The following is a 25,427-nucleotide window of genomic DNA, read 5'->3' as shown; positions in this document are numbered from 1 at the left end:
GTGTGTGTGTGGCCCCTCCCCCAGTCCACGATCTGCGCATGTCACAGAACGCCGCTGATCACGTAGTACACGTGCAGCACGCTGATTCTGAATTAATATACAGATGATTGGTGTAAATATCTTCTGTTCTGTTTTATTATATATATTTATAAATAAAGCGTGGAGCATTTCTTTTGATATTGAAATATTAATATATGGCGTACAAAGAGTAAATTGCCAAAGTTTGTGATTCCTTAGTAGTAATAAAATCTCATTTATACTTTATATTATACACCTGCTTTACTTTTATTGTCTCGCTTCAAGCGATGCTCTGTTTGTCATTTGATCATCATGTTGGAAGGTCAGTGTTGTTTTCGGATTAGAAAAATAAAAACCCTGATAAAGTTTTTAACAGCAGTTAAGTGTATGGATTGGATTGAAAGAAGTACGCCTAATATCTGCATTCATCGAAACCCCCAAGTGTTCGAGATTGAGCCCATGTTCATGTCTGCAGTGGCAGGCGCTGATGTCGGCACTGGTCGGATTTTCCTTCGGCAATTTCCGTATATGTTAACCACGCCCCTATTTCCCTTCGGGAGTTCCCGCTGACGTAAATCCCGCCCCTAACAGTGCTCAGCGTTGTTTAGGGACATTAGGAAGATGGCGGCTGCCCAGCTCTACTGTGTCTGCCGGCAGCCCTATGATTTTAACCGGTTTATGATCGAATGCGACATTTGTAAAGACTGGTTCCACGGCAGGTATGGAAATTAGGGCCTCCTTAACAGACGTGGAACGGCTGGTATGTACAGACCGCCTTGCCACGAGGGTATTTTGGGTGTAAATCTGGGGTGTCATGTGAAAGTGCTGGTGACGCGCGATGGGGGTATTTAAATATGACGGCGTGAGATCCTGCTCGCCCTGAATGTGATTTGAGCGTTATTGAACGATTTCTGTCTAGGTTTTTTTATGATAAATGTATATTGGGAATTTTTAAGACAAAATGTCTCCCACAATCTTACCCTCAAGTATTAGATTATTCTGCTTTCCTTTAGAAGTGAGCTGCCAGAAGCCACATGGCTCATCTGTATTTGTGTTATGAAACTAGACATTTAAATCGTCTGTCTGAGCTAGACATGCTTTGCTGCACTTGGAGAAAACGGATGTTTCTCGCTTTATTTAACTCAGGAATAACAGTTAAATTATCCATTTTAGGATTTAAAAGTTTTAATATTTTGCTTTGAGGGTTACCTCGGCTCAGTGAGTTTCCTTACAAATATTAATCAAGCTAGCCATAGCTTATTGAACTACAATAAAATGAGACATATCTTTATGTGTATGTGTGCAAATATGATCTTATTTTGCATGCAGAGGTGTAAGGCTAATCTGTAATAAACATATTTGACTTAATTGTTTTGACAGGTATGCATGTACTGTATGATAATTATGTCTGATCGTGCCTTACTGTTCTCTTGTGTCACATTGTTGTATTTGGCAAGACTAGTTGTGCAATATGAGCATTCCTAGTGCTTGGCAGAACAGGGCTTTTTCTGATATGTAGATACACAAACCAAACCATATCCATCTTGGCACACCAGCATTTTTTGGCATATTGTCAAAAGTAGCTGCCTTTAAGCTTCAGGACAGAATCTTGTCTGTAAATGAGCCAGGGCTTGAGCTTCCCTTCCTGTCTTGCAAAGTAATCGCCAGTACACAGTGAGTGGTTTGTGCGGGTGTTGAGAATCAAGTCTTGCGTAACTTTGTGGAGCTGCCAGATTCCCCAAACTCTGTGAGAGTGCGAGACAAAGACTGGTGCCTTTGCAAGCCAGAAGAAGAAGTGAAGGGAACAGCTGTGATTTTGCAGTGACAGTGACGCACAAAACTGTTACCACATGCTCTGTGTGTCACTTCGCTCCGGATTGATGAGACACACTTTTCCCAAAATCAGAGATGTGAAACTTTTTGGGTAGCATTTGGACACCAGAAAGCATGGCAGAATGCGGATGTCTGTCTGAATGCACGTGAGGTGAGTGTCTGAACATGTGAATCAATCACTTTAAAACACATGGTTAATCTAACCCTGAGGGCATGTGATGTTATGGTTAGTTCTCTTTAGAAGCCATTTCATCTGGAGAGTTATAGGAGGTAGCGATTTGTGTAACCAGACCCTAGCTCTTTCAGGGTTTAGGTAGCCACAGATCTGCTGATCGACGGAGCTGCAAGGTGAATACACTGGAAAGAGCTCAGGTTGAGGCAATCTTTTGTCCTTTTCAGACTGAATGTAAACACATTCTGGGGACCTGAATGTCGTCAAAGAGGTCACTTAACCCTGTGTTTCAATTGGAACCCTTAAGAATGCATTGGTTTATTTAGGCTTGGCTTCTCGCCATTGGTCCGGCTGAGCTTTGTTCTCGAAACCGTCTTAACAGTAAACTCATCTTGAAGTTCAAATGAAAATTCAACCAATCTACAATGTCATTAATGTTATGATGAACAAACGTTACTTGGATCATGGGTTGTACCAGAACTGGGCTAAAAATATGGGATTTGTAGGGGGAGGATCTTAGGGTCACAATGGGGTCAGCAGATGTACATCCCATCTAGCCTTACTCTCCCAAATCCAGACTTGTTTGGCTCTGAATGGCTCATAATTGAAAAATCCTTATGCACTATACAATGAATGGCTTGACACTGGCCTAAACTTGACTCTTTCTTGCTGTTTGCATATCAGTCTTAAAAATGTATCAGACTTGAATGTGTGCACTCTTGACAGGAGCATGAAAACTTCAGGGCAAGTAAAGGCGATGTTAAAATACTCTTCTTCTGGTCCCTCGGTTTGTGAGGATGTTTTGGTCTTCAACTCATTATGTCTTATTAAATCCTAAATGTGCTTCTGAGTCACAACAAAAGCCTAGTGTGAGTCGTTTTCAGACCTGAGACGCCCTGAAGATTAGTGTTGACTTATCAGGGCATGGTTTGTTGACCCCGTCTGCTCTGTATTGGGTCAATCCAATGGAACTGCCATGGTTGTTACAAAAGTATACAGACAATAACTTATTTTATTTAAACATATAATTAATTAAAACACTTTATTATAAATTGTCACCTTTTAGGCTATATGGTAGTATGTGTTTGATTTATACTATTGGCACTGTCCAGGGTAGTAATGTGGGCGCTTCAATGCATGTGATATAAAAATGTTGCCATCAGCAATGTATTGTGTACTGTACACTTGCAGTCTGATTTTCGTATACTGTACTTATTCCGAACACTCAAGCTTGTGAGCATACATGTGGCTGGAACCTCTCCCTTTGTTTATTTTTTATTTTTTGCTCTAGTGACCCCGGCCATTGTGTAACCATAAGTTGCTTTTGTGAAACGCACCCCTGCACAGTTGGTTACACAAAATAAAGGGATTATTTTTTTTTTTGGTTATCTAGAAAAAAGTAATCCGAAGGTTTCTTTCTACACACTCTCTTGCTTTCTGTGCCTTTGGTTCTCTGGTGGGTTAATCAGTAACTCAGGTGACAGAAGACTGACTCAACTCCTGGCGTGTGGCACACTGACCTGGTTCACATGGTGTTATGAAACCAGGACCGGGAGATAAAAGGAGCTATTTGTACATCAAAAAGGAGGGATGGTTAAACTCCATGACAAAACTAGTGAAATAAAATGAAGATTGTTTAATGAGCCAGACATAATGTGAACGAAACGGGGTTATTGGAAAAGCGGAGAAGTAATCTTTAATGGAAAAAAAGCTAAATTTTCTTTACCACTTCAATCCTTTTAGGTGTACTAAATACTTTGTACAATCAAAATGAAAATGTGACTTTTGGGTGATAGTGAAAAAAGTTTATCACCAGAGCTTTTATTTTATTAAATTTTTTTACTAAGCAAATTTGTAAAGTTGGTGCTCAAAGAGCTTTTAGCTGGTTATTATGACATTGTTGGGCTATTCACATGTGCTGATCTCATAAATGCTATTGTTCCAACATGACTTTGAAGCATTATGGGCTCTGTGTATCGATGATGTGCATAGTGCATTGTGGGAGCCCGATTGGTTATATGGAACAAGTACAGCTTTTATATTTTACCCGAGCAGATTGAATTGTGTTGGTCTTTGTTGTCCAAACTGCTGAGAACTTCAGTTCATTCATCAACTGCGGGACAGGATCTGAGCACTCTGTTCTCTCTCTCATTGTCTGGTTCACATAGGATTGAAGTGGAGGAGGAGAGTCAGTGGGTGTAGAGTCATTCATCCTTAAACCTTTCCTCCCCCATCTGCTCGTGTGTCATCGCATGTCTGGCTGTGATACCCAGGTGACTTTATCGCAGCGTGAGCTGGAGTCACAGCACTGCTTCAAGCCATCCCATTTGGCGACAGATTTTATTCCAAGTGAATCACAGGGATGAAAGACAAACATCCGATGATGGCTACAGGCTTTGAGTTGTTAAGGTTTTCAGACCACAGTTGTATGGATCCACACTGCAGTCTCGCTAGAATCTTTGGACTTTGCAATCATAATAAACAGACATGTACTGATTAATCAAATTTGAGCTTATACCACTAACATGTTAATGATTTTAATCATAATGCACGGAATGAAATAAGGATATTCATTATGAGATTTGCTAAATATTACATTAAACATTATTAAATTAATATTTTTAAAGATTATTTCAAATATATCAAGACTTATATAATGGCAAAGGCAGTCTAAATGTAAAAATAAGGGTTATTAGCATGAATTTATTTAAATTACACACTTTTGGCTAAAACTAATCCTGCGATGTTTAAAAGAGCTTGCGAATTTGTCTTTTTTCCACATAAAAAGTGAACTTGACAGAAACTAAAAAACATTATTCAATCAGCCAATCAAATTTGTGGAATCCTAAGTTAATCAAGTTGACCCTTTGAGCACTATCTAAACATTAATGATGTTAGTAAATTTAACTGACAATATCGACCTTGGTAAAGGTTGTCATCTGTCATAGTGTCTGACAGATGGTCTTTTCTAATGATGATCTACAGACACCTGCATGTATCAGATAATATGGTAAAAACATTCTTTGAAGATTTTTTTTTAAGTATCCATGCATGCAGTGGATTAATCTTTGTCATAATACATTTTAAAAGCATTTCGGTTTCTGAAAAAACTACTTTGGGTTGCAGTTAAAAAATGTCTAAGAATGGGATAACTGATACCAATAATGGACCATATGGATGTAAAATGACACTGTAAAACTTCTTGCCAACAGAAGCTGGAAAGTGTTGTTGGCATTAGCCATTGATTATAAAGGAGATTAAGCCAACAAACAGTTAGCACCAGCTAGGCCTCGTCTGGGATTCCAGCAACTTTCTGCTTCCTGGTTCTACTTGTTTTTTCTCGCTGTTTCCTGCAATAATAGGAGAGACAGTAGCACATTAAATCATCTGCCTGTGTTCAAAGGCTGTTTTCTCTTTAAGAGGAATCACCTTCCCTGCTGATTTTAACAGCCCTATATAGCACAGTGTCCGCTCTTGATGCTAACTCTATTCTGATGGCGAGAAAGGAAGAGAGAGCCAAAGCATTTACGGCAGCATCAATAAAACTCAAATAGGACTTTAACTGGAACTGGAAGAGTTGAACCGCTCTTGTGATACATGATTGCAGCAACATCCCGTATTCTCCAGACCATGTAGTGTTTATGTAAAGCTTCTGTATTATTAGCAAATACCGCAAGCGAAATCAGAACAAACTGGCATGATGTCATTTCAAACAAAATCATACCAAAAAAAAAGTTAGTTTCAGGACATTTGCAGATTGCTGCTGGTGCAAGCATATTCACATTATACCTATCAAATGCTTTCTTAACCGCTGTTTTCTCATCGATGAAGTTTTTGTTGTGTGTTTATTTATACACACATACACATACACATATTTACATCTAAACAAGGCTTCCAGCTGTACAGACGACATCAGGATGTTCACTAACAGTAAATTGCTGCTTGGGTATCTTGAACAAAAAGTGAAGAACGTGAAAACAAACTTCAACTATTACTGCTTTCAGCTATTTCAGTCCCCTTCGTAGGCTCTGTGGACTACAGCATTTTATCTCCAGATTGAGGATTCAGTGAGGGCCTTAAGGGCAACATGTGGGTCAGGGCGAGAATATTTGTGATGCGATACCACGCAGACTTTTGGGTAGTAGTTGACTGACATGTAAAAAAGCAAAAGAGTGTATCAAGAGTGCATAGTTTCTGCACATTTGCGCTTTTCTGAATCATAAATTGATAAATGGGATATTCTATGCTTTTGTAGACCTAACAGACATATATGAGAGAAGGCTACAAGGCTGCAAGTGCAGAATTTGAAATAGGGGCTAAGTGTTTTTGTGCGCCACTGAAGAGGCTCAATTTAACATTCACATGGTTGTGGCAGAATTATATTTATTTGGTGCTAACTGTGCTTGCCTTTTTTCAGTTGTGTTCAGGTAGTGGAGCACCATGCTGCTGATATCGATGTTTATCACTGTCCCAACTGTGAGCCCATCCATGGACCCTCCATGAGTACGTTTGTGCATCTACACTTGTTTCCCAATTATTTTATTTTTTTAATTCTTTTTTTGTTGTTGTTGTGGTTGTGTTCTAGGATCAGTCTTATAAATGTTTCCTTCTCTTTCGCAGTGAAAAAGCGTAACAACTGGCACAGACATGACTACACAGAGCCAAATGATGGCACACGCCCCGTGCAGGCAGGAACTGCTGTGTTTGTGCAGGAACTCCAGACCAGGAGCTTTGCCAGGTACAAGCACATCTGGATAAAGTCTTAAGTAGACATTGAACTTTACTACTTTGACTTGGAATGGGATTTTATGATATAATCACAATCATTAGTAAGATCTAGTTAAGGCTTTGGAATCTGCACGTACCTGATTAAGACTTGCTGTTGATTTGTGTGTCTTGGCTGTTTCAAAGTGGCGATGAGATTCTGGTGCCGATGCATGGGAGCCAGGTGACACAATGCTACCTAGAAAGGGAGGGCTTCCATTACCCCATTGTGGTCCAAGACCTGGATGGACTAGGGCTTAAACTGCCCCCTCCCTCATTCTCTGTCAGCGATGTGGAGCATTACGTGGGTAAGAGCTCAGTGTGTGTTCTCTGCATCTGTTATCAGATAACAGCCCGGGAGCGTGTCTGGCAAGTGGGGCACTAGAGCAGAAGAGACACAATTAGATCAATAACACATTTGGACTCATAACCTAACCCACATGAAATTTGTGCAATATATACATGCATTTATTTATATACACACATATATATTTCAAATAAGTGCTGTTGTTTTAAACTGTCTATTCATCCCAGAATCCTAGGATTATTTATTACCTGGAAAATTATCATATATATATATATATATATATATATATATATATATATATATATATATATATATACACACAGTCGTGGCCAAAAGTTTTGAGAATTACATAAATATTGGAAATTGGAAAAGTTGCTGCTTAAGTTTTTATAATAGCAATTTGCATATACTCCAGAATGTTATGAAGAGTGATCAGATGAATTACATAGTCCTTCTTTGCCATGAAAATTAACTTAATCCCAAAAAAACCTTTCCACTGCATTTCATTGCTGTCATTAAAGGACCTGCTGAGATCATTTCAGTAATCGTCTTGTTAACTCAGGTGAGAATGTTGACGAGCACAAGGCTAGAGATCATTATGTCAGGCTGATTGGGTTAGAATGGCAGACTTGACATGTTAAAAGGAGGGTGATGCTTGAAATCATTGTTCTTCCATTGTTAACAATGGTGACCTGCAAAGAAACGCGTGCAGCCATCATTGCGTTGCATAAAAATGGCTTCACAGGCAAGGATATTGTGGCTACTAAGATTGCACCTAAATCAACAATTTATAGGATCATCAAGAACTTCAAGGAAAGAGGTTCAATTCTTGTAAAGAAGGCTTCAGGGCGTCCAAGAAAGTCCAGGAAGCGTCAGGATCGTCTCCTAAAGAGGATTCAGCTGCGGGATCGGAGTGCCACCAGTGCAGAGCTTGCTCAGGAATGGCAGCAGGCAGGTGTGAGCGCATCTGCACGCACAGTGAGACGAAGACTTTTGGAAGATGGCCTGGTGTCAATAAGGGCAGCAAAAAAGCCACTTCTCTCCAAAAAAAACATCAGGGACAGATTGATCTTCTGCAGGAAGTATAGTGAATGGACTGCTGAGGACTGGGGCAAAGTCATATTCTCTGATGAAGCCACTTTCCGATTGTTTGGGGCATCTGGAAAAAGGCTTGTCCGGAGAAGAAAAGGTGAGCGCTACCATAAGTCCTGTGTCATGCCAACAGTAAAGCATCCTGACACCATTCATGTGTGGGGTTGCTTCTCATCCAAGGGAGTGGGCTCACTCACAATTCTGCCCAAAAACACAGCCATGAATAAAGAATGGTACAAAACACCCTCCAACAGCAACTTCTTCCAACAATCCAACAACAGTTTGGTGAAGAACAGTGCATTTTCCAGCACGAAGGAGCACCGTGCCATTAGGCAAAAGTGATAACTAAGTGGCTCGGGGACCAGAATGTTGAAATTTTGGGTCCATGGCCTGGAAACTCCCCAGATCTTAATCCCATTGAGAACTTGTGGTCAATCCTCAAGAGGCGGGTGGACAAACAAAAACCCACTAATTCTGACAAACTCCAAGAAGTGATTATGAAAGAATGGGTTGCTATCAGTCAGGATTTGGCCCAGAAGTTGATTGAGAGCATGCCCAGTCAAATTGCAGAGGTCCTGAAAAAGAAGGGCCAACACTGCAAATACTGACTCTTTGCATAAATGTCATGTAATTGTCGATAAAAGGCTTTGAAACGTATGAAGTGCTTGTAATTATATTTCAGTACATCACAGAAACAACTGAAACAAAGATCTAAAAGCAGTTTAGCAGCAAACTTTTTGAAAACTAATATTTATGTAATTCTCAACTTTTGGCCACGACTGTGTATATATATATAATATATATTAGGGGTGTAACGGTACGTGTATTCGTACCGGACCGTCTCGGTACAGGGCTTTCGGTACGGTGCTCGTGTGTACCGAATGACCGAATGCAATATTTTGTTTGCGGAACATATACATTTTCGTGTTTCCATATGAACATATTAAGTGGCGGAAGTCTCCGCGTTCAGCGCAAATCCTGCCCTGCAGCTGATTCTAAGGCCGGTGACACACTGGCTGCGTGGCGTGAGTGTGGCGTTTCTGCTGTGTGTCAGTTGCGTGACACCTGCTTCGCGTTTTCTGTGTCTTTACACACCAGAATGGTGCCTGACGCGCTGATGCTAATGTAGGCGACATAGAGGGAGACCGCCGAGGCGCCGACAGACCAGGATCTTGTCTTCACTACAACAATATCTATACTTCATGTTGAGCATAAATATAAAGCCTACTGATAAAGGACACCGTCAACAGTATTGACGGTGTTTGACAGGTGCAATATTCCAGTGTGTCACCGGCCTGAGGTTTTCAAAAGGCATCACGCGAGTGTGAACATCACTACAACTAGGAAAAAAACGATTGTAATTCAAACGCAGCTCCTGTCGGCATTTAAACAGACCTTTGCTCTTAATTCCGATCGGTCCTACGCAATAACGAAATCTGAGCAGGTCTAAAAACTGAAACTGTTGATGCTGCACTTTACACTTTGGAAAAGTTATATATATATTTTTAAATATGAGCAGGCCTACAAGCTGGGATTGGTAATGCTGCACTGTAATCATAGTTATTTATTTATATTTTTCATTATATTTTATTATATGATATTGGTTTGAGACTGAGAGTCTTTTATTTGGTGGAGAACTTTGCAGCAGTATTTTATTTCTTATTCTTTTTTTATTTTATATATATTTTATTAAAAAGTATTTAAAAGTGTAAACAAATTGTTAAAAAAAATTTATAGTAATAAACAACCTGCAGTTTAATGTTTGCATTTCTTTCCCTTACTGTACCGAAAATGAATCGAACCGTGACTTTAAAACCAAGGTACGTACCAAACCGTGATTTTTGCGTACCGTTACACCCCTAATATATATGTATGTGTGTGTGTGTGTGTGTGTGTGTATATATATATATATATATATATATATATATTTACATACACACAAACACTCACACTTTTGTCTTCTTGATAAACAAATACAACATCTTAATAGATTAAATCCTTTTCACACAATAAATATTGATGTTTGTCACTATTTATATCATGATTTTGAAATCATTTTATGATTTTCATAGCCTGAGTGAAGGATAAAATACATTCTGTGCATAAAAATGCATTTGAAAAATAAATAAATAAATTTTGATACTGGAACCCAAGTGCCTGAAGAAATGCCCTTTTATTTGAACTTCGGTTTGGTTTTAATATCATCTTATTGAAGCCAACAAGTCGTTTAAATTTTATAAAATTAATTTTATTACAAATCGAATAAGTTTAAACACATTGGACTGGAAAGCAGTAGGTTACTAAGTGGCATTGTGAGGATGGTTATCCGTCCTTGCTGGAAGTGAATGGGTTTGGACTCAACTTCTTTACAGCTGTGGAGCTGTCATTTTCCTCTACATTAGGCCTAAAACTCTAAAAATCTCTAGTTACAACGCTTTTGTACAGTACATCCAGTCTGAGCTCAGGTTCCCAATAGGGCTGTTTTATCTCAACGCTCATGTTACGTGGCTGCCTCTTTCGCACGCCGATGATCTTTAAGCTGGAAGTGTTTTAATAGTAACAGGTGTCGAGGGGAAGAGATATGTGTGTGTGTGTGTGTGTGTGTGTGAGAGAGAAGGAGAGAGGGGGGAGCGGGTCACTCAACAGTTCATGTTACTCAGCCAGTTGGGCACAGACAAAAGTCCACTAACCTTCTCTGTCTGTCGTTTCTTCCATTTCTCCCTACACCTTTTTTTCCTAAGAAGAGATACACACATTATGAGAAACACTCATTCTTCCATCTATGGCCAAATTAAGAGAATAATGTTGTTGTGTGTGTGGTCAGACTGTAACTGTATGTAACGTTATTCATCAGAACAATTTTAAAAGGAAGTCAAAGGTATCCTTACCCCAAAATGAAAATCCTGCCATTTACTCACCATGATGTCATTCCGAATATTCTGTGCAGCGTAAAAGAAGAGGTTTAGCAGAGTGTTCAAGCTGCTCTTTTCCATATAATGAAAGTTAATGGGGACTGGGACTGGGTTAATTTCTGTCTGTTATCGAAGGCTTTAAATATAGTTGTATGGTCTATTTCGGTGTTAGTTTTATGGTTCTTTGTCATGTTGGAGCTGATTTTCTGTAATTGAAGTGAAGCCAAAATAAGCTAAAACAATTGGATTAAAACTTCTATCAAAATTCGAAATGTTGCCTTTGAATTTGAAGTACTAAACCTGAAATAAAAATATATTAAAGCTATAATAAAAATTAATTTAATGAATGATCTACCACTGAGCCACAGGAACACTTGAAAAATGAACTAATTAAAACAACCAAAGCACATAAAATTAATAAAACTTACTATAAAAATATATAAAGAATACTAAAAACACTGACCCATTCACTTATAATGATAAAATATATAGATAATAGATAAATAAAAGACTTTCACAATTATATTTGTGGGACTGTTCCTCCAGCTGTTCCCTGTCATCAGACGCTGGCCAGCTGTGTGTCTGTGTGTCTGTGTGTCTGTGTGTGTGTGGGTGTCTGTGTGTCTGTGTGTGTGCGTGTGTGCGTGTGTGCGTGTGTGTGCGTGTGTGCGTGTGTGTGTGCGTGTGTGTGTGCGTGTGTGTGTGCGTGTGTGTGTGTGTGTGTGTGTGTGTGTGTGTGTGTGTGTGTGTGTGTTTCCGGTCCTCAGTTGTCATGTGTGATTTATGGCCCTGCAGCGGTCTCTCTTAAAAGCCTTATTACAGACTTTGTGTTTGTGAAACCGACATAAGAGAATTTATATATGAGAAAAACTGTCCTGTAAACACGCACCCAATTAAAAAATATCCCACTTTTTTTTTTTTCCAGGTGCAAATAAAGTCATTGATGTGATTGATGTAGCAAGGCAGGCAGACAGCAAGCTCAAGCTTGGAGAGTTTGTGAAGTATTACTACCAGCCTGAACGACCAAAAGTGTTGAATCTTATCAGCCTGGAGTTCTCTGATACAAAGTATGTCTGTGCGGGATACACATAATTTCCATTCTATGCAACATAACTTCAACTTATTTTACTGGTTCAAATTGTGAAGTGATGACACTCACGTAGCATTAAAATCAGTGTAGCTGCATTATGCGTTTAACACATGTAAATGCTTCTATTTATAAGTATAATTTTGGTTATCTGGACTGTTTTAGAATGTCCAATTTGGTGGAGGTTCCTGAAATTGCGCGAAAGATGTCCTGGGTTGAGAACTACTGGCCTGATGACTCGTTCTTCCCCAAACCATTTGTGCAGAAGTATTGTCTCATGGGAATGAAAAACAGTTACACAGACTTCCACATCGATTTTGGAGGAACTTCAGTGTGGTATCACGTTCTCTGGGTAAAAACCAAGGCCTGTTTTATGTGAATCTGTTTTATGAAGTGTACTGGGTTTTTTTTTTTTTTTTTGTATATGGCCATCTGCAAGCAATTTGTGGAAATCCGGTTGTGATATTACAGTTATGTAAGTGATACGTGCTGATAAGGCTGTTTTTGTTTTGTGTTTTTTTTGCAGGGAGAGAAAATTTTCTACTTGATCAAGCCGACTAAGGCTAACCTTGCACTATACGAGTCCTGGAGCTCATCACCCAATCAGAGCGAAGTATTCTTTGGGGATAAAGTCGACAAGTGTTACAAATGTGTGGTGAAGCAGGGCACTACCATCTTCCTCCCCACTGGTGAGAACGCAGAACTTCTGAATCACTTTTGCTGTACATCAAAAGATTATCCCTACCCTTCAATTGGTTCACAAATAATGGGAGTTCAAATCCATTTTTAAATGATCAAATAAACTATTCAAATTAAAATGTAGCTACACTTTTTTTATTTTTTTATTACTTTTTTTATTAAAAATCGTTACAATTTTATTTCATGTTGGAAATGTCAAGGTGGTACAACTGTCATGATATCACAAAGAAGAAAATAATGAAATTCTTAAAGAAAACCTTGTTTTTTTTTTTTGTCATGATCTTTTACAACAAACATGTAGAAACAATAAATGATATCATGGAGTCCCTCATGGCTGTGTGCCAAGGTCAGTAAGTCTTTTTGACAAGGAAAGGTCAGTTCAGGTTGTAAAATGTTATGAGGTGTGACTCCCCAAAAAGTAATGATATTTAGGAGTTAATAATTCATTATATTTGGAAAGTTACGCTTATCACTTTGTTTACTATGAAACCTATATTTATAAACATTTTTTAAATGATAATAAACGTGAACAGGCATGAGGAAAAACTGTTAGTACGTTTTACTTGAGTCACACCACATGACATTTTGAGTGTCATTAATTTGAAGCTTTTCTTAAATTCTATGAATATTTTTCAAAAGCTAATGAAACCAACAGTAATACAAGGAGTACATTGCCAAGAAACTGACTAACTAGATTTAAAAATGTATATATATTTTTTTCCTTTCCTTTATTTATTGTGGACGCTCTTTTGTTTTATGGTTTGACCCCACATTGCAAAATAGCATGTGCACTTTTGTAGAAAAAAACGTACATGGTACGGCATGGAGAAAATAATATCAGGCCGTTTCCCAGAGCTTCTGCCAGGAAAATGTGGATCTGCGTCCAACACCGATGACCCTTGTTATAGTGGGAGTGCTGAGCAACGTGGTAAACAGTATAAAAACAACTCGCGTGCATCTCACTGAATGGAAAGAATGTAGAATGAACAGTGTCTGTGCATGCCTTTAGTCACCCGTCAGAAGCGCTGTGTTAGTTCAGCATGTGTTTAGAGTGCTATAAATGGTCTTAAACCACTGCGGTGGTAGTAGACGTAACTCTTCTCACGGCAGGGATTTCATTATCACAGCATGTGTATTTGTGGCGTGTGAAAGTGGGCTTGTGGGTTTCCCTCCTCGAGCAGAACGTCACATATGACGAAGCAGAAATCCCCCTCTTGTTTAGCAACATGTCTGCATACGGTGGCCAATGCACAAGCAGCTAGACGGAGAGATAAAAGTGATATTTCTGTCAGTGGCGGTGAGGTGTGGGTGTGAGATGACTATATTTGGCTTTTGCTGATGTGTATACACACTAGTTACTATTATGAATTGTGTGTGTACACTGGATTTTGCTGATGTCTGTGAATATCAAGGCTGAATAATACAGATTGGAGTAATATGCCTTGGTTCGGTGTGAGAGAGTTTTAGCCAGTTAATGGAACTTCGACTTCAGTTCTGCTTATTTATCGAGCTGGCTGACATTGGTGAAGCTTTGTTCAAAATTTGCCATTTTAGTAACAATTTGAAGGTGCTTGTTCCCAAAAGAAGTAGCAAGAACCGCTTGGGCTGTTCCAAAGATGCTTAGAGCATTGTAGGGATGAAAATTGTGAGAATAACTTGAGGTAGTCTTAAAGTGATTTTTGTATTGTAAGAATTGTGTGCCCTTTTTTTCTGTATAACATTTTAATTTATATTAGATTTAGTAGAAATGTTATTAAATAAAAAATTATATTTAAATATTACAACATTATGTTAAATAATATATTTAAATTGTTAAATTATTTAAAAGATACTAAATTGTAATTCGTAATGTTTTCTTTTGAGTTTTATTAAATAAGATTGATATATTTTATGATATTATTTAAATCAGTATTTTTTTACTTCCTGAATTAAATTACATTTAAATTGTTTAATGTTTAATATATGAAATATTAATTCTTACATTTTTTTTTAACTAAGATAGGCTAATTAATGAAATGGGTGTTTTAACATGGTGTAACTTGCTAGTGTTTAATCAAGATAAAATGTGACCCTGGAGCACAAAACCAGTCTAGATGTATAGATATATACAGCTGACTCGTATACAGAATGATGATTAACTATTGTTTTTGGTGGTGCTAGAGAAAATGAACCAGGTCTGCATAACATAATCTTTCTCGAGGCCTGAGTGTTGATCTGTTGCCCTCTACAGGTTGGATCCATGCAGTGCTCACTTCTCAGGACTCCATGGCGTTTGGTGGGAACTTCTTACATAACTTAAACATAGGCATGCAGCTCAGGTAAAACCCTGAATTAATTTTGATGAAGCTCCTCTTTATTGTTCCTGTCACTATAGTTAAGTTCAGGTCCCTAAACGTATTCCTGCTGAAACTGAACTACCTCTCTGTCCACATTTCAGGTGTTATGAGATGGAACGCAGACTGAAGACTCCAGATCTCTTTAAGTTCCCCTACTTTGAGGCCATCTGCTGGTATGTGGCCAAAAACCTTCTGGAGACCCTTAAGGGTGAGTGGGACAGGACTGCTCATGCAGGGCAGGATTTTCCCAAACTGGAAACTTGAGAATGGTTTGGGAGTTGATGAAAAGCTAATAATATGATTATTATTTTAAAAGATGATGAAATGTGTGTTTATCTACATGTCACGTCATCATAAACCAACAAACCGAGAACCTGCAAATGTAATTCCTTGCATAAATGTAGTTGCAGATGTAGCATCTTGATCAAGTAAAGATTCAGAGTGAACCATGTTTGTTTCAGAGCTGCGGGAGGATAAATGTCAACCTCAGGGTTATCTAGTGGACGGGGTGAAAGCTTTAATCTCATCACTGAAGACATGGCTGAGGAGGGAGGTAAGAGAATGTCTGCTTTTCTATGTCATTATTTTTATAGTAAAACTCCTGTGGTCATTTCCTCTGTGTTTCCTCTGCAGTTGACTCAACCCAACAGTGAGGTTCCAGACAATATCAGGCCAAGCCGTCTCATTAAAGCTCTGACCAAGGAGATCCGCTATCTGGAGGTAAGACAAGCCTGAAGAAGCTGAGTGGTTTTGAATGGTGATAAGACCATAATTCACAGCTGCTTTTTATTTCGATGCTCACTTTGCAATGTTATGAGAACTAGAATCAGAATCAGAATCAATCATCAAAAGAATCAGTTCGGTTCAGACGCTCTGTGTGTCAGTCTGCTTCACACTGAACACACATGCACATTATCATCAGCTCCTCGGTTTTCAAATCAGACTATGTTAAGACCGTTAAGACTGTGTTTTAAGAACTTGTTTGACTAACTAGCAGTTAGCCAAGAGATAATCAGTCTCCGTTTTTTTATTAAAATTGGGCCAATCTAAGTTTTTGCAACTGACTTTAAACGGTTATGACCAGTCTAGAAGAAAACAAACTAGATGGCTGACTTTTTAAGACTAGTCTAAGCAGTTTATGCAAATGGCCCAAGATATTTGTCAGTTATGCTCAGGATCTGTTGTGCACCAAATCCTTCGACATCAGTCAGTCACCTATCCTTACTATCTTCATGTGATTAGTGTTATTTGATGTACTTTAATAGGTTCTTTCGTACCGTGGAAACGTATTCATAGTGCCAGGACTGATTGTGGAATTATACACTTTTTGGGTGTTTTCACACCGCCGGAACTGGGTGCGATTATTAGTACAGGACTGCCTTTTTCGAGAACCAAATTAGCTCCTACTCCAGAGCAGGGTCTAACCGGCACAACTGGTACTAACCATGACGTAAGTAGACACTGATTGGCCAGACGCTTACGAAAACACCCTCACCCGCCATGATTTAAAACACTGTGTAAACATACTGTAAACATTGTGTAAACTTATTTAGTATGACGAACAATGATTGATGGACGGATGCTGAAGTGCAGGCACTTGTAGCAAATGTAGCACTACCAGTTGACCTTAGAGATTCTTAGTCCTCCTTTCCGTTCTTTCAATCACTTTACGGATATGTCCATGTTACATGTCCATTATTGTGAAACCCGCAACAACAAAAACACAGCTCTGATCACAGTGTCCTTCATCCTCCTGTTCTTCTTCTTTGTTAATGTTGTTGAATGTCGTGCACAAATTACATCTTTGTCGATCGGTTTACATCACATCCTACTACACAGTTGGTGTGAATGCAACCCTTTAAATGATACTGGGAAATAGTTCACGCAAAATCATCCCAGTACTTTAGTACTGTACATTTAGTTCTGGAAATAAAGCGGTGCGAAAGGCCTTAATGTGACTGGCTACCGCAGCAAGCCTAACAATGTCTCCGTAGATTGCCTTATTGCTAGAAGTTGAGTTGATTTGCCGTATTTTCTTAAACAGGATGAATCGAATAAAGCTGGAAAACCTCAGGGAGGTGCTGAGTGGCCTTTAAAACGCTCATCACTGGAGAAGGGATGTCAGGCACAGCGGGCCGCTCGGCAGCTACGAGACCATCTTCATCGACACCACCATCATCATCATTATCACAGCCGCAAACTACCCTCTAACTTGGATGTCTTGGAGCTTCACACGCTGGAGGTATTAAAGAGGCTGGAGGTCGGTCCTCTTGAGGAGGTGAATGCCTTTTTCTTTTCTTTTTCCTCATAATGCACTGTGGCATTCAGCTCAAATTGCTTGTTTGTTCTCCATAGCGTCATTGGGCTTTATATTGTTCATTATAATATGTGACCCTGGAGCACTTAAATCGCTGCTGGGTTATATTTTAAGCAATAGCCAAAAATACTTTGTATGGGTCAAAATTATAGACTTTTATTTTATGCCCAAAATCATTAGGATATTAAGTAAAGATCATGTTCCATGAATATATTTTGTAAATGTCCTACTGTAAATTTATCAAAACTTCATTTTTGATTAGTAATATGCATTGCTAAGAACTTCATCTGGACTATTTTAAAGGCGATTTTCTCAATATATTAATTTTTTTTTTTTGGCACACTCAGATTCCAGATTTTCAAATAGTTGTATCTCTGACAAAAATTGTCCGACCCTAATAAACCATACATCAGTGGAAAGCTTCTTTATTCAGATGATGTATAAATCTCAGTTTTAAATATTTACCCTAATGACTGGTTTTGAGGTCCAGGGTCACATATGACTGTAATGCAATGCTATTAAATGATTGTAGATGACATTTTCACCTTGATAATATTGTGCAATTATTATTATGATTAATTTCCAGTAAAAACACCTCTCGTCTCTATTTACAGGACCCAGCCTTCAGCTCCAAAGTGAATGGCAAGTTCAAGAAAGTGTCTGCAGTAGCTGTTGAGGGTAGTCATGACAATGCCCTGCGCCTGGTGCTATGTGATGGCAAAATTATGCGGTGAGCGTCCTGGTTGCTTCACTCGTGTTTTTTTGTTGTTGTTTTTTTTTACATTAGATTGTCTGTCTATCTATTGGACACTAACTGTCAGTCTTCTCAAAGCTGATACTAAGAAACCAAATGTAATCATTCTAGTTATTGTAATAATAATCTTAAAAATGTTAATAACCAAACTGTGTTGTTACAGTAATTGAACATTATTTGTAAAATAAAATTATTAGACATTATAAGAAAAAAAAATCTGTTCTTTATTACTTGAATATTGAGTTTGAAGCAAAATACTTTGAGAAATGGTTCCATGCCATTGTTTTTTTTTTTACTTGAAGACATCTATATTATTATTATATCATTGACTACTAAAATGTGGGTTTAGTACACTTCTACCTCTTAATTCTTGGCATGATATATTTTTAAATAAAAATTTATGTTTTTATTCATTAGGACACACTAAACTGATCAAAAGTGACCGTAAAATATTTTGCATTGTTACAAAATATATATATTTCTGGTCTGGTAGAAAATGTAGCCTGATTTCCATAAAAATATTATGCAACACAACTAGAATAATAAGAAATGTTTCTTGAGCGGCAAAACAGCATATTAATATGATTTCTGAAAGATCACGTGACACAGAAGACTGGAGTAATGATGCTGGAAATTAAACATTGCTATGACAAGAACAAATTACATTTTAACATATAATAAAATAGAAAACTACTTTAAATTGTAATAATATTTCATAATAAAGCAATAAGCCCCGTTTATAACAGCTAAAGTGCGTTGTTAAGCACGACGTGAATCAAAAATCTACTCAGCTGTTATAAATTCGCTGTAAACCACAGCTTCACGGGGATTATTGCTTTTATAAAATGTTTTTTCCATATAAGTAGTAAGGTTTTACAGACTAAATAAAGTGTAATGCTTTAAATAAAAACAGTATTCTTCCACCAAACAATGTAGTTCCTCAGAAACAGTTGTGATTCCAACAAAGTGGTTGCCGAGCAACACAGAAGTAAACAAAGGTGTACGTTTTAAAGTATTTTACAACAGCTCCAACCAATCAGAATCAAGGAAAATAACTACTACTAAGGAACTATCCGTTTTATAATATTACTGTTTTTACTGTATTTTTGTTTGAATAAGTGGAACCTTGGTGAAAAGAAGAGATGTCTTTAAAAATAAATAAATACTAATATTATTAAAATCTTACAACCCCCAAACTTATAAATGGTAGTGTATGCTTATATGTTATGTATTGTGATAAAGATGTATTTTTTTTATATATTGGTTCTGTTTATTGTGATCTATTCATTAAAGGAATAAAAGGATCTTTTTTGAAGGCTTTTTTGTATTCTAAACATCCTCACAGGGAGAGGTTATCTATCAGTAATGTGGCAGCCATAGAGAGTGGAGTGGAAATGTTGCAGCATCATCAACAGGGGATCAAATTTGAAAGCCTGCTGATGTGCCCACAAGAAAAAGTGAAAAAAGAAATGCAGGAGGATGAATTAAGAGTACACTGCACTATCAAGCAGCCAGTCAATCGTGGTGAGTTATTCTGTAGAGGATGTCGCAACCCAGTTTTTTTATTTACAGAATATTAAAGCCAGAAGCATCATTTTCTTCCGTTAATAGTGATTGATTATAATGTAAAAGGAGATTTGTTTGACTCTCGTCTTATTTTATCAGGTCTAACTGTGCAGACAGAACTCAGGACACATGTAGAGTCTTCAGACAGCGACTCGGAGTCAGAAGCAGAAGATTCGGCTGAGGTGCTGATGATGTCCAATAAGCTCCCCAGGAGCTGAACATTTGGTTAAATGGCTTTAATCATCTAAATCCATCTAAATCCTCTCACATCACCCTTTCGTTAAACAGAAACGCTCCGAGTCCGAGAGTTCTGAGGAAGAGGATGGAGGAAGCAAGAGAGACTCGGGGAGTTTTGTGGAGCATCTGAGCGGCCGGCAGCACGGCCACCATAATCACACGCTAAAACGGTACAGCTGCCCTTCATTTTACACAACCGAGGCACAGTTTAAAAGCTCAATTTAAGTCTTTTTTGTGCTAAAATTAAAGACTTTGTTCGCAGAGAACGTCCTACCTCACCGAGTACGGCTGATGCCATTCAGGGCATGCTGTCGATGGCGGGGCTGCTGTGTCAGCAGGCATCAGCAGGGGGCGATATTTTACAGCAGCACTGGTGGTCCAGTCAGGGTAACAGTAACAGCAGCAGTGACGCATGGGACAGCAGTGAACCCTGTTCGGCACCCCGCAGCCCGGAGAGAGAGGATGGGAGCCTTGGAGAGGAATATTCATATAGAGAGAGCTCACTTTCTCCTCCCCTTCACCCCTCCAAAAGACACGCCCCCAACCCCACACCCATCAGCAACCAGGCCACTAAAGGTAAGCTGACTCCACTTTTATTACTTAGGAAAATATTTCTATTGTTATTTCTTATCAAAAGAAAAACTTTTATTTGCCAAATCAAATAATTTGCCAAAAATAATTAAAGCTATTACATTTTTTAATTATAATATTTATTTTAAAAAATTTGCCTTGAAAAAATATGTGAAGGGACATTTGGACATTTTGCACCCCATTAGGTACATATTAAGAGTCACTAAATTTGTCAAAACTTTTATTTAAGATGGTATAAAGGTTTTTTTTTTTAAATCATTTTAAATACAAAGAATGCATTTAAGCATGTTGCACATTTTAAATAAATAAAATTAAAAAAAAAGAAATGATGAGGAAAAAAACATATAAGTCGCACTGGACTATAATTCGCATTTATTACCTCTCGCGGTTGTAGACGGTAATGTTTTCTCTTGGTTCATGTCTCTTAGTTCATTTCTCTTGGTTCAAGTCAAATTAATTTTGATAAATAAGTCGCACCTGACTATAAGTCGCAGGACCAGCCAAACTATGAAAAAAAGTGTGACTTATAGTCCGGAAAATACGGTAATGTTTGCGACAGTTATACTTCAGAGAACACACTAAACGGCTTCTTTTGACTTGAAATCTTTTACTTATATTATGTTTTTGTGGTTTTATTACAGGAAAGCGCCCTAAGAAAGGACAGGCGACGACTAAACAGAGGCTTGGGAAGATATTGAAAATGAGCCGCCATAAAGGCTTATTCCTGTAGCATGACGGAGGAAAGAATGAGACGTGTAATAAATCAACACAGCTGCTTTTCTTTATATGCTGGGACTATTATCACACACACACACACACAGTTCTCTTACACACCGTGCATGTTTAGGTGACAGGGTATGTTTAATGGCTCACTTTTGTCTTTCACAATTCACGCAAAATACAACATGTTATATCCATCCATGCAGGGAAGCTTTACTTTGGACAACATTTCAACATGAACAGCCAAAGGATTCAAGAGGAAGCACAGAGACAGTGTGTGTTCCTACAGCCAGGAAAACGAGCCACAAGTGTGTATCACGGGCTGAGGCCTTTTCTCTCCCCCACCCTACCTCTTATCACATCTGTAGCATGAGTGTCCAGGCGCGTGCAGGCTAAGGACATCATATCCACAGCCCGACACTGGGACCAATTTTCTATTGGTCTTCTGATTCCCCTCAAGTCATTATCAGTCTGCCTATTTCTCTCCTTTGATTGTCCCAGGCTGATGTATGGGCTTTGGAAATGGTGCTTAACATTTATAAATCCTTCTCCTATCCCCTCTGCCCCTTTTAAGCAATAACTGTACAGCAGTGAGTGATGTATTGATGATTTAGTGGGCGGTACTTTTTTAGGATACACAGGAAGTCCTTTCAGAGTGGGAAGTATTGGTCATAACAGTACAGCTATCAAAAGAAATCAAAAAGTGGCAAAGACATAACTACGTGACTTTCTTAGATTTGACAGTGTTTACACGACTTTCATTATCGGGTGGACATAAGCGATTTAAAGGAATATTATGGGGTGTTTTTTAAGTTTAAGTTCTGCTGTTGAAAATAGATTTGAGTTGTAAACAAAACATTAAATTTACATTGCTAGTCTTGCAAGCCTTGTATTGCAGGTGCATCGGATTTTTGTCAGCCTTTCTGATTTATTTAGCTTTTTTTTATTACGAAAGCTAGTTAAACATTACTCTCACTCTAGGAATATTGAGGAAAATACGTCGCCACGCATTAATTAGCCTTTGTCACAACCCAGTGGTCACAGAGAGGTACTGCACCCTGAAGCGCTGCCTCTGAAATACTGTGTATGTGATGCAGTTTGCGAGGACTAAATATGCTTGTCACGTGATTGATAATGATCTTTAGCTCATTCTGCATAATTTGTTCTTTTGTTTGATTTAAAATATTGTTGACTGAACATCTTATTTATTAATTTCAAAGATATAAGGATTGATATTGCATTGAGTTTCCACTGTATGATCTAGTTTTGTAAATAGGAGTATAATTTTGAATATCATCAATTCAAGAGGAATGAGATCTTGTTTAGGTTCAGCTTTATGGGTTTTGTAGTTAACACGTTTAATGCTACTTAAAATTTGATTGATTTTTTTCCTCTTAAATTTACCTCTATATATATATAATGTTGCTTTATGTTGTCTTTATGACCTGTTGAAACGGGACAAAGGAATTTCATTGGGAGTGACAAAAAAAGTGGTGCTAGTGTGTGAATTTCTTAGAGAGGCTATGAAACGTTTTCTCAGGGAACATCGAACAGGTGACATCTTTGAATTCATCACCAGCACTGTCATACAATCTCAAAGTTTTAAACCCGTTTCCACAAAATTGCCAACAAATGTATGTATTCCCAATTATTATTATTATTTTTTTGGTATGGTGCATGTAAATTCCAGATTCAGGACAAAATCGTTTTGCGCCGTACAGTATATAGAAAAAACTTTGCGCATGGAGCAGCACCGACAGCTTTTGATCCGCTATTTTCGGCTGTTGTGTGAGAGGTCTGTCGGCTCGAAAAGCAAATGCACTATTTTGGATGACTTGAGTTGAATAACTGCTAAAACTCAGGCTTTGTTACAGTTTTGAGGTTTGCTCATGTGCATGTTTAATGGAAAACATGTTCCTCTGTTCCACTGACTAACCTCACTATAGAAGAGCACCCATTGTAAACCCGAGCTGGTTTTCAGACAGGTTTCCTTTGCTTCGACACATTAATTGTACAGTATTTATTCATCTCTAGCATTCATTTCCATTTTCAACTGTGGTATAGACTTAATGTCAATGTGTTTTGAAAAGCTGTGTTCTGTACCTCTTCAACATTTCCTAGAGTTCTATTTGGACATGATGGATTTTCTCCAATGCAATGTATATTAAAATGAGGGAAATGTTTTGTAGATCACACTGTTCTCCCCTTCCCTTTACCAAATGTTAAGTGATAAATCCCTGTTCTGCTAACAAATTTAAGCGTTGATGGCTTTTATTTCTTTATTTTATAATACAACAATTAGACTTGAGAATAAGTCCATATACATAACAGGAACTTTCAGTTTTCTCTACAGAAAATGTGCGGGGTTTGTGATCCGGTGCACATCTGCAAATGCAAAGCAGAGAAGAAAAATATCAGTCATGCATGCTGTTGTCAACTGCACTGAGGAAATTAGCAATTTCTCCTGTATGTAAAGGAGTTAAACACATATGTACATTTGTTTGTTGGGGGTGAATCTACTCTTCATCAACAGGTGGGATTCCCAGCTCCTCATCTGTCCATGCTGAAGTGTCCGGCCATGGGAAATGACCCTAAAGAGACATTTTAGTTAAGTGGCCGGTAGTCTTTATTATGAAGTGACATTTTATCCCATTGCTCATCTATTTTGATGTGGTTTCCACTCACCAGTATGGCGTCCGGGTCGTGCCAGGTGTGCCACAGGATCCAGAACCACATGGCGCCGCTGAGCAGCTCTGCCTGAAACTTCTGGTTCCTGGTGAGCTGAGGAGGCTGTCTGTATTGGGGTTCGATATGAGCGCCGCCTCCCGCCCTAAAACACGGCCAACAGAAAGAATACCAGTAAGTGCTTAATGTAATGGTTAGCAGTGCTAATGAAAACACATGATATGACAACCCATGATATATGCTGATACTGATAAGCTGAACAAATCTATATTGATATTTATAAGTAAAACAAAAAGTGCATAAAATAGCCAATAAATCCAATTATGTTCAATATTTTCTGTAATGTGCTACATTCATTTTTAAATACATTTTTTTTACATTTTCTAAACCCCAAAAATGTTTTTGCATTGGACATGTAAAAAAAGAAATAAGACATTGCCTTTTAAATAATAGTTAATGCATTATATTAGGACCTATCTTTCAGAATGTATAATTAGCTTCATATATATATATATATATATATATATATATATATATATATATATATATATATATATATATATATCATCGTTTTTTACCTTTGCACGAGCATGTGTTTTGACAAGTACCATGGTAATACCAACAGCCATATTTTAAGACCTTATACTTTGGAGTATCATGCAAATACCATTGTATGTGAAAATAAAAACATTCAGTGCCAATGTATTCCAGTTTGATACCATCATTGTACCAGGATACTCACTTCTATTTAAGGCTAAGCTCTATCTACTCTAGTTATATCCAGACCAGTTCCTAACTAATAAAGCTGGTATGTTTAAATTGAATAAGCGTTTCTTAAGTCAGTTATCATTTAGACTATCCAAGAACCAAACTACAGACTTTACTGTATTCAAGCAGCACGTTTAGCCTGTTAGCTTCCTGCTCATAAACACTCACTTTCTGACGGTAATCTGCTGAGGTCCTCGTCTGAAGAGCTGCAGGCCGGTTTGGAGGACACCCGCCGTCCTCCTGAGAGAAGACATGCTTATATTTGTGCCACCACTGTTTATAAAATGGTTCTGGGTCGGATAAGCAGCGGGTTTCAGACAGCTAAATGTCACCTTAGCGGGCCAGCGGCTGTTTCTTTGACCTGCTAATAACGAGCGCTGTGATTGGTCACTTAATAGAAGACGTTGTAATGCTACTCACTGTCTTCCCGATAGAGGGCGCCAAACACCAACTGAGAAAAGATCGTTGACCACGGAGAAGGCTTTGTTTCCACACAAAAATAAAATAGACAAGCATAATAAAACATAGTAAAAAATTGAGACTAACAGTGATCCCCACATGCTTCAAAC

The 25,427-nt window shown here is 38.1% G+C and overlaps 3 protein-coding genes across 4 annotated transcripts in view; 2 read left to right on the top strand and 1 right to left on the bottom strand.

Annotated features, from left to right (window-relative positions):
• The first annotated feature begins 601 nt into the window (after positions 1-601).
• Positions 602-23,658, top strand: kdm7aa (lysine (K)-specific demethylase 7Aa). Of its 2 annotated transcripts, none has more exons than XM_059505411.1 (18): positions 602-737; positions 6,441-6,526; positions 6,644-6,761; positions 6,935-7,095; positions 12,024-12,165; positions 12,351-12,537; positions 12,712-12,874; positions 15,115-15,202; positions 15,322-15,428; positions 15,682-15,773; positions 15,854-15,940; positions 17,265-17,498; positions 18,152-18,267; positions 19,637-19,815; positions 19,957-20,039; positions 20,146-20,264; positions 20,357-20,670; positions 21,327-23,658. In XM_059505411.1, the coding sequence occupies exons 1-18, from the start codon at positions 640-642 to the stop codon at positions 21,413-21,415; spliced, it is 2,463 nt and encodes an 820-aa protein (XP_059361394.1). In that variant the 5' UTR covers positions 602-639; the 3' UTR covers positions 21,416-23,658. The 2 variants fall into 2 exon arrangements, with proteins under 2 accessions (XP_059361394.1, XP_059361395.1); XM_059505412.1 differs by having other exon boundaries at positions 658-778.
• On the bottom strand, positions 23,659-25,427 carry LOC132099034 (NADH dehydrogenase [ubiquinone] 1 beta subcomplex subunit 2, mitochondrial-like). The gene is made up of 4 exons (XM_059505413.1): positions 25,027-25,427; positions 24,091-24,235; positions 23,901-23,996; positions 23,659-23,790 (listed from the first exon to the last, which is right to left on the bottom strand). Exons 1-3 carry the CDS (start codon positions 25,110-25,112, stop codon positions 23,922-23,924), a joined length of 306 nt encoding a protein of 101 aa, XP_059361396.1. The 5' UTR covers positions 25,113-25,427; the 3' UTR covers positions 23,659-23,790; positions 23,901-23,921.
• kmt2e (lysine (K)-specific methyltransferase 2E) overlaps positions 24,242-25,427 on the top strand; it is a 36,439-nt gene continuing 35,253 nt past the window's right edge. Inside the window, exon 1 of the mRNA XM_059505405.1 lies at positions 24,242-24,264. The gene's annotated coding sequence lies outside the window, so the exon portion shown is untranslated. The remainder of the gene's footprint in view (positions 24,265-25,427) is intronic.

This window comes from Carassius carassius, chromosome 22 (genome assembly GCF_963082965.1).
Source record: "Carassius carassius chromosome 22, fCarCar2.1, whole genome shotgun sequence".
NCBI classification, from domain to species: Eukaryota; Metazoa; Chordata; class Actinopteri; order Cypriniformes; family Cyprinidae; genus Carassius; species Carassius carassius.
Note: the sequence above shows the minus strand (reverse complement) of the source record. Positions and strands in the feature narration are given on the sequence as shown.